Source organism: Lupinus angustifolius, unplaced genomic scaffold (genome assembly GCF_001865875.1).
Source record: "Lupinus angustifolius cultivar Tanjil unplaced genomic scaffold, LupAngTanjil_v1.0 Scaffold_21_120, whole genome shotgun sequence".
NCBI classification, from domain to species: domain Eukaryota; kingdom Viridiplantae; phylum Streptophyta; class Magnoliopsida; order Fabales; family Fabaceae; genus Lupinus; species Lupinus angustifolius.
The window spans coordinates 96,744-105,992 of record NW_017719659.1 but is presented as its reverse complement, the minus strand read 5'-3'; the positions used below and the strand labels follow the sequence as shown (position 1 = coordinate 105,992).

Sequence of the window (9,249 nt, the reverse complement as noted above, 5' to 3'; positions counted from 1 at the left end):
ATTGGCAAGGTTTTGAGGGAATTTGTGAGAGTGAGAACGATGTGTGTGTGAGGCGCTTTGAATATGGAAAAGAATGAAAGATGAGGTGCCACAAGTATGGAAAACTTGATAAGCCAATTGATGTCTACCACAAGCTATGAAGCTTGATAAGAACTACAATGGTGGCCACTACCAACCTTGGGTTTTTAGGAGAATCATTTCAACTAAACAACTCAGATTTTAATGCAAAGTAAACTTGATTCATTCATGATGAAAAGCATACATAAATAGGGAAATTATGATATTTAAAATCCTAACTAAAACATGTAATTTAATGGTTTTTGGTTGGAGTTTAATGGATGATTTGATTTGGCCTTGTGTTGGCCGAATTCCCTTGAAGTAATCAGCCATGTACTTATTTGAATTTGACAAATTGATTGTGCCTTATCTCTTGCTTGGCTAAATTGATTAAGACGAATTTGGTCTTGAAAATAAAAGTTCAAAATTTGTGAATTAATCTCTTGATCTTCATGGTTGGCTGTGAGTTTGAATTCATACTTGAATGAGATGATTGGACTTTTATCCTTGTGAATCTGAATTGCAAAGATGAATATTGCAGGGATTCACACGCCAACTTGAGTTGATTACTTGTCTTTCTTGAATGATCTTTGACTTGAATGTCTTAAATGAGACTTGACTACTTGCCTTTCTTGAAATAAGCTTGAACCAAATTTGAAATGGTCATCCATTTGCTTTCAAATCTTTCATTTATTTCTAGTGTGATTGGATTGATAAAAACTTTCATCATTAGACTCTCTCCACGCCAATTTAAAATTGGCCTATCAATATTATCTCCTTGCTTAATTACTATGATGATTCCACATGGTCTAGTCGTATCCTCCTAGGACTTAACCACTTGGCCACTATTGGACTATGTTACAAGGAATTAAAATACATTCCCAGCCCCTATGTTATATGATTTTAATGAAACTAAATTAAATATATAGACAATAATCAAAATAAATCCTAAGACTATCCATTAGAACTATTCTCATTTATTCATGCAATAAAATAAACCAAATTACCATATAATACTTAAGGACGTAAATGTTCTTCCACCATGTGATCTCCAGGGTCAATTGAGTTCTTTGTGACATTAAGGGTCCTAATTTGGCTTTGACCCTAGTCATAGGACCCTCTTAACCTCTCTTGCCCCTTGACTCAGAACTTGGCCTATGTTGGTTCACATCACCATAACATCATCCATAATCTTGATCCTTTTGAATTTAATCTAAGAGCATCATGCCTAACAAACAAGTTAACTAAAGATGATGGGGTTGTAACATAGTCTTGAATCCGGGAATAAAAAAGGAGGCAAAATCACAATAAGGGAGCACATGCTATATATACTCCTCATGGTTGAGGCAAATTGCACACTTTACATCATCAGCCCTAAGAATAACTTGCCTTTTGAATAACTCTATCTTTATGGAAAGTCTCTGTCTAATGAATTTCTAAATAAAGTAAGATATTTTTTAGGGAATACAATTGATGACTTCCTTCCTTATTGGAGGGGAGTAAAAAGGTAGCCTTGAGAAGTGAACTTTAGCAAGTCTTTTTTTTATCTCTCGACTATTCTTCAAAACTGAAGGACATGGATACAAGAAGTGCAATATCATTAGGGTGAATAATTACTATGTTGTATGATTAATAAATGTGAAACTCAAGTTACATCACCAACACTACTTTGTTAGAATGAAACTTTTAAAAATACATTACATATACATGTGTCACAAAATAAGAACTTGTATTATGGTTCTCTAAGTTAGAATGTATATAATGTAATTCTAATACGAGGAGGGATCCACTTACTCCAAGAGTAAGTTTAAAAAACTTACTCTTCATCCTAGCCATCAATTCTAGGGACATCTAATGGTTTAGATTTACTCACTAATTCAAATCATTGGATTTGCCTAGAATTAATGGCTAGGATGGATAGTAAGTTTTAAAAACTTACTCTTGAAGTAAGTGAATCTCTTTCCTTCTAAGATTATATTATCGAAAGGAGAGTAAAAAATTATATAAAAAATTAAATATTATTCATAATGACATATTAGTGTGATGGTCAAATTTTCAATTTTGAAATTTAAATTTCAGAGTGTAATTAAGACATTTTTGTATATGACAACTTACTCATAATATTTTTTTTTTTATTTCCTACAAGTTTTTAACTATCCATTATCATCTTTAAATTACAGTCAAAACCATAAGGTTTCACCTTCGGAAACCTCGGTACAAGTTTCACATTACCTTGTCTCTATCTTTATTGAAGGTTGAGGGTGTTATTACTCTTATAGGAGATGTGAGGCTTGTTCCTCCTCTAAGGTGGGTTGAAGTGTTTGTTTGTGTCCTTATCATCATTATGATAAAAATTATGACATGCAATGACTTATTCTCCCATAGGTCCTAGCGTGATCTAAATCTCTTATTTGCAATTATGGTAGGTGTGTCACCAATTATTGACAAGTAGTACTCATTGGCGATGGTTGGATGTCACATTATTTGTAATCCTGAAAGTGTATAATTTCCTTTTGTTCATTGATGCTCCATCTGTTGTAGTGTCCAAAGATTGTTTTGCAGAATAATCGAGACTATTGTAAAAGGTGTGCACAATCAACCACTTCTCCAACCCATGGTGTGGGTAATCTTCCAGTAGATCCTTGAATCTATCCCACTACTCTAAGACTGACTCCCCTTCCTTTTGAACGAAATTCATGATTTGGTTTAGACATAAGCAATCTTTAAAGATGGGAAGTATTTGTTCAAGAATGCGAGCTTCATATCTTCCTAAGCGGTGATCGTCTCATCATATGATAGTGACCTGAACCAACTGAGAGGTTTACCTCTCAATGATATCAGGAATAAGCAAATCCAAAATGCATCATCTGAGGCTCATTCAATTCACATTGTCTCGCAAAACTCAGAGAATTGATCCACATGACTAGTGGGATCTTCCAGGGAGAACTATCAAGTTGATTATGCCTTATGATTCAGATTAAGGTTGACAATATGGTGAAATGTCATGCTTCAATTGGTAACTTAAGATTCGTGATTGCAGTCCTCTAGCATATGATGTAGAGTAGTCATTGAGTGGCTTGTCGTCTTATTTGGCCATTGCTCGTGTCATCTCACGTCTTTCCCTCACTCATTATCAACAATATTGCCTCTTTCTATGAAAAGTCCTCTCTAATTTTGCATCAATAACTATTGATGTCCCAAAATTGTTCAAATTTTAAATATACTTACAACCATCTATATATGATCAATAGAAAGTAGCATAAATCACAATCAATTTGCATAAGATTAATTAATTTAGAATCATAAAAACTTGATGTGTACAATACCACTAGTGTAAGATTTTGTTGCCATGTAATAAAATGTTCTATCTCAGAGGACTAGTTATATGATTGTTCAGTTAATTAATTATTCTAGTCATTTTTTTTCATAAAATAATATAAAATTAAAGAGTAAATAATAAACAATATAAAAAATTAAAGAGAATTGAAAATATATAAAAATAAAAGTTTATAAGATAGAGGTTACGAGATAACATTAATGAATTAACATTTATAACATCCTTACATAAGATTTAGTAATTTAAGCCACGAAGGTAAACAACTCAATAGTGGATAATATCCTCTATTAAACATTAATCCTCGTATTCGCTTAAATTCTACACATACTCTTGTAGTATAAGTTTCAGGCAAATCCCTTCCTTGACCACTTGCCAAAATCTCAATGGTTGTCCAATTACGCCCCCTAAGAATTCTAAGTTTACTCTATTGAATTAGGATTCAAGTTTGGTATTATAAGTAAAGCTCTCAGGTTTATCTCTCGGTCCTTCCTCAATCTACCTAAAATGTGTGATTATATAGCCAATACACTCACATAGGTTTGCTCTCCAATATCTGAATAGCAACACTCACTAAAATAAGTAGTGAGATATCTAACTCATTGTGGAGAGTCCTTACCACATAATCTATGAAACTACTCACTCATGGTAAAAGAGAAATAGAAAGATATTTTCTCGAATAATAAATGAGAAAGTATATAAGTCCTATTATTTTATTGTGAGTATAATTCGTGTTTTGTCTACTCAAATTGTCTAATTACATGATATGACGATCAATTTTTTGCTTGGAATGATTTTAGTGATAACTCTTACAAAACAATAAAAAAATCAATTAAATTTAAAACCTTATCCTATTTTTTATTTTATTGCTCATTTAAATGATGTGTGAAAAGAGAGTCTCAAAATCATATCAACATTAGAGATATCTTCCCCATATACTTAAGAAAATAAGAATATGCAAAGAAAATGGTAGAATGCCAAAATGGAGGTAAATAGAGTTTAAAATATAAATCTATATAAATATTAGTATAATGAGAAAGGAATAGGAAGGGAGATAAAAGGAATATCATTTTTTATACTATTAACAATATCTTTTTACTTCTGAGGAGGGATTTACTTATTCTAAAAGTAAGTTTTTTAAATTTACTTTCTATCATAACTATTAATTGTATGGATATCTAATACGATATACTCACTAATTCAACAAATCATTGGACCTCCCTAGACTTGATGATAAAAAATAAGTGAATATCTCCTTTCTCACTTTTTAATAAAAATTAATCACTTTCAAATTAGGTGATGTTTAGACGTTATTGGCAATACAATATCTCTAAACCAACGCCTACTCAAACATCATTTTGATTATAAGCTCAAAAGCTAACTTGTAAGCTTAAGCCGCGCACATAACTTGATTTGATTTATTTTTGACAGTTGGTGGAAAAAGCAGATGGCATTTCCCAAACCCTCACTCCAGCGTTACACCTCTCTCTTCTCTCCACGCTACTCACTTTTCATTCCCCCACCACTCCTCCGCCGCCGCCACCACCGCCTCTTCTCTTCAACCGAAACCGATGACGCCGCCGCAATCCCCAAACTTGAACCCTCACACGACGCCGAGTTACTCTCCAATATCCTCCTCCAACACCATAACCCATTCCACGCAATGGAATCATCTCACCAACTCAACGGTATCACTTTCACTCCTCACCTTCTTTCTCAAACCCTACTCCGTCTCAGGGATCATTCCAAAATCGCACTCTCACTTTTCAATTACTCCAAATCTTTACCTAATTCACCTCTCTCATCTTCTTCGTACAATCTCCTTGTCGATATCATGGGTAAGGTTAGACAATTCGATGTTGCGTGGCAACTCATTGTTGAAATGGATCAGCAGAACCTCGATTTAACGTCTTCTACGTTCTTCATAATGATACGCAGGTATGGACGTGTTCGCTCTAACAAGTTACATTGGTGCTTCTAGGGACTTATTTGTTGACCACATAAATCTTTCTGGACTATAAAAGGGCGACTCAATGCATGAGACTCTCACTTAAGAGGGTCCGTAGAAGGTAGATGTTCCCAGTTTCACCCTGCAAGGGGAGAAATTGTTTCCCGGATTTGAACCTATGACCTCATGTCATAGAGTAACAACTTTACCTTAGCGTCAAACTATTGTTACTTATATTTGGTGATGATTTTCTTTAGATGCCGATTGTATTTTTGGAGGACCAATATGATTCTTTACTATCTCGGCGTGATACTAGGGTTGCTTGCCTTGTGACTTCTAGGTCATGTTTATAGATTCTGGAAACAATCACTTCGCTTGTGAGCTAAGACTGTGCACAATCTCTTCGATTGTTTCCTGGATTTGAACCGATGACCTCCTGCACTAGACTACTAGTATTTTCTACATGATATTCATGTATTTGCTTTTTTACTTGCTTTAGTTTAAATCTAATTCTATTAAGAGATCATGTAATGTTGTGACTAAATAAATGTTTAGCTAGTCATGCTAGAGTTGAATGGCCTCGATGTAGTGCTGGATTGTTGGCCCTGGATTTATTTAATACTAGTTGGTGCATGAGTTAACTTTGGACATGAAAATATTTGCCACTCATCTATACATTATTATGGACATAGAGGTGAGCCTCAGCGAAATGGTAGATCCCGTCTAATCCTTTGTGGATTTGTCTCTGTATACAGGCTTGTTGCTGCTGGGCTCACTCGCCAAGCAATACGGGCTTTCAATGATATTGATAGTTTTGTGGAGAAGAAGACAAGTTCTGAAGATTTCTGCATTCTGCTTGATACGCTTTGTAAGTATGGGCATGTGAAAGTGGCTGTTGAGATTTTCAATAGAAACAAGCATATGTTTAAGCCTGATGCGAAAATGTACACAGTTTTGATATATGGGTGGTGTAAGTTGGGTAGAATTAAAATGGCGGAAGGGTTCTTTAGGGAGATGGTGGAGCAAGGAATTGAGCCTAATGTTGTTACTTTTAATGTGTTGTTGAATGGGATTTGTAGAAAGGCAAGTCTTCATCCGGAAGAGAGATTTGAGAGAACAGTAAAGAATGCAGAAAACATGTTCGATGAAATGCGGAAGAGGGGGATTGAGCCAGATGTGACTAGTTTCTCTATAGTGCTTCATGTGTATAGTCGGGCGCATAAGCCACAACTCTCACTTGATAAACTGAAATCGATGAAGGAAAAAGGAATCTGTCCGACAGTAGTGACATATACTTCTGTTATCAAGTGTCTTTGTTCATGTGGAAGGCTTGAAGATGCTGAGGATTTGCTTAATGAGATGGTAGGAAGTGGAGTCAGTCCATGTGCTGCAACCTACAATTGCTTCTTTAAGGAATATAGAGGAAGAAAGGATGCAGACAGTGCTTTAAAATTGTTTAAGAAGATGAAAGATGATGGTTTGTGCTTGCCGACTGCACAGACATATAGCATCTTGATTGCAATGTTTTTGAAACTAAATCGAATTGGGGTTGTGAAAGAAACATGGAATGATATGAAAGGGGCCGGGGTGGGACCAGATTTAGATTTGTATACAGTTTTAATACATGGATTATGCGAGAACCAAAGCTGGAAGGAGGCCTGTCATTTTTTTGTTGAGATGATAGAGAATGGGTTTCTTCCTCAGAAAGTTACTTTTGAGACCCTTTACAGGGGCCTAATACAGTCTGATATGTTGAGAACTTGGAGGAGATTGAAGAAGAAGCTTGATGAAGAATCCATAACATTTGGTTCTGAGTTTCAAAATTACCCATTAAAGCCATATAGGAGATGATTGATAAAACATAAGGTACTTTTGAGACTTTCATCTTAACTTAATTATCTATCCAGATCATATCTGATGTTCAATTGGTTCCATAGTGCTATTAGTATCGTTGCTCCACTTTTACTCTTAAACGGGCATTTAAATTGTGTTCAGAGAATCAACATGTCTATATATCTTATGGTATTTGTATTTTTGTAGCATATCCCAAAAGCTAACAACTGTGAATATCTTCAGCAATAAGACACTGATTTTAATAATTAATACTTCTGTCTTTCGGTCAAAACTACAGCTTGGACAACTAATAAAAGTTAAAAATTGGCAAAAAGTGTACTTTGGCCAGTTAATTTTTTAAATTTGGTTTTTGCTCATTTTTTTATTGGTTTCTATTATGTATAGATTTGTCAATCAATGCTGTAATATGGTACCCTACATACGGTTCTATGCTTACTATGTAGTTCTTGGTTGACTTAAGAGCTTTACAGCTTTTACTACTTAATCAGTCTGTTATAGCTTTCCTAAAAGATGGGAGTTTTAGCACTTACAATTTTAACTAACCACTTTTAAAAAACAAAAGACGATATAGTTTTCTGCATGAAGTAGGTTTCAAAAGTATAGAACTTCTGAAGATAAAAGTACTTTCTTCTTCTAGACTTAAAACCTACACAAAAGGATATTAGGTTCATCTTGTCCTTCACAAAAGAGAAGGTGCTTCATACTACATAACAGGTTTGTTAGGAAAAACTCTTCTAGTTGCGAAACTAGCTACAAGTTTTGGATTGTAGTAGAAATCTTATAGTTGTTTAGCTAGCTAGTTGAATTGGAGTTGTTCAGCAAAGTTAGATGTGGAACTAATTGAAATTTGTTAAACGACTAAAAGTTAGGGTTTTCATTTTACTTAGGAGTATATATTTTAAAGGGTAAAAAATGGTTTATAGAAAGCTCTACTGGTTTTAGAAAGCCAGTTTAGTAGCTTTCAAAAGATACAAGCTTCATTCTTAAAAGCTACAAGACCTTATAGTTTCTGTTCACCAAATGACTCTACAAGCTTATTGACTAAGTCGAGAAGCTACAAGCACCAAGCTCCAAACTAGTATTGCTGAATAGTACCGGTGTAGGAGAACTACACTTTAACTAAGGCATCCAATCATAACTGGTGTTATCATCATCATTGAAGTCTTCAATTACTAAGACTTTAACAGTTTAACTACTTTAGTAGAGATGTGGGAAATGGATAGCATCTCTACTCCAAGCTTGAGCAAATAGATCTAAATTACAGGAAAATCAATTAGCACCCATAATCTCATCTAAAGCACTACAAAAAGAAAGAGTGAGTAGAAAACTTCACATAGTTTTGAGCTTAAGCTTCCCATTTTTATGCAATTAGTTTAAGGTACCTGTATGGCTGTATTCACTTACAAATAGACAAGTGTATATTTTTAATGTCCAACACTCATTCTTTCTTTGTTTTTTCTTTCCTTTGCTCTGTCTTGAAACCCTGCCTACATCACCAAACAATAAAAGAACCACTGCTCACCACACCAGATATGAAAGTATTCACTCTCTACCACCATGAATGAAAGACCAAAACTCTTTATCCAAACCATTAGGAAAAGCATAAGCCTTCAGAACATAGCCCCAAGTCCACCGCACAAATAACCTCTTTCTTTTTTATCCTTCATAACTTGCACCCACCTCCACTTTGCATCCTGTTTCCTCCCTCTGAGCCGCTGGGTTCACCAGTGTATTAGACAAAGGCTCTGCCAATTTGTGTCCTATCATGGTCACCATCCCATCTATCCCAACATCCCGATTCGGTGGTGGAAACTTCCCCAAACCACCACCTCCCATTTACCCGGTCCCGGCGAACCACTACCTGCACGACTTCAATTTGATGCAATGTTTACAATGTTTATGGGAGTTGAATTATGGTGATTGTTGTCACTGAAATGCGTAGGATGGTGTAGATGTGAAGGCAGCACGCTGAACAGAGTGGTGCATGTCACTGGTAGGTTGCTGTAGTGATATGTCACTGAGACGCGTGGTGGCTTGGGGTGTTATGGTGTTCACC

The 9,249-nt window shown here is 35.2% G+C and overlaps 1 protein-coding gene across 1 annotated transcript; it reads left to right on the top strand.

Annotated features, from left to right (window-relative positions):
• The first annotated feature begins 4,774 nt into the window (after window positions 1–4,774).
• LOC109338296 (pentatricopeptide repeat-containing protein At2g13420, mitochondrial-like) lies at window positions 4,775–7,442 on the top strand. Its single transcript, XM_019575497.1, has 2 exons — window positions 4,775–5,329; window positions 6,095–7,442. Exons 1-2 carry the CDS (start codon window positions 4,839–4,841, stop codon window positions 7,188–7,190), a joined length of 1,587 nt encoding a protein of 528 aa, XP_019431042.1. The 5' UTR covers window positions 4,775–4,838; the 3' UTR covers window positions 7,191–7,442.
• The last annotated feature ends 1,807 nt before the right edge of the window (window positions 7,443–9,249 follow it).

Coding starts and splice junctions, on each gene's coding strand:
- LOC109338296 (XM_019575497.1), top strand. CDS start 4,839: ATGGCATTTCCCAAACCCTCACTCCAGCGTTACACCTCTCTCTTCTCT. Junction 5,330..6,094: donor TTCTTCATAATGATACGCAG/GTATGGACGTGT, acceptor CTCTGTATACAG/GCTTGTTGCTGCTGGGCTCA.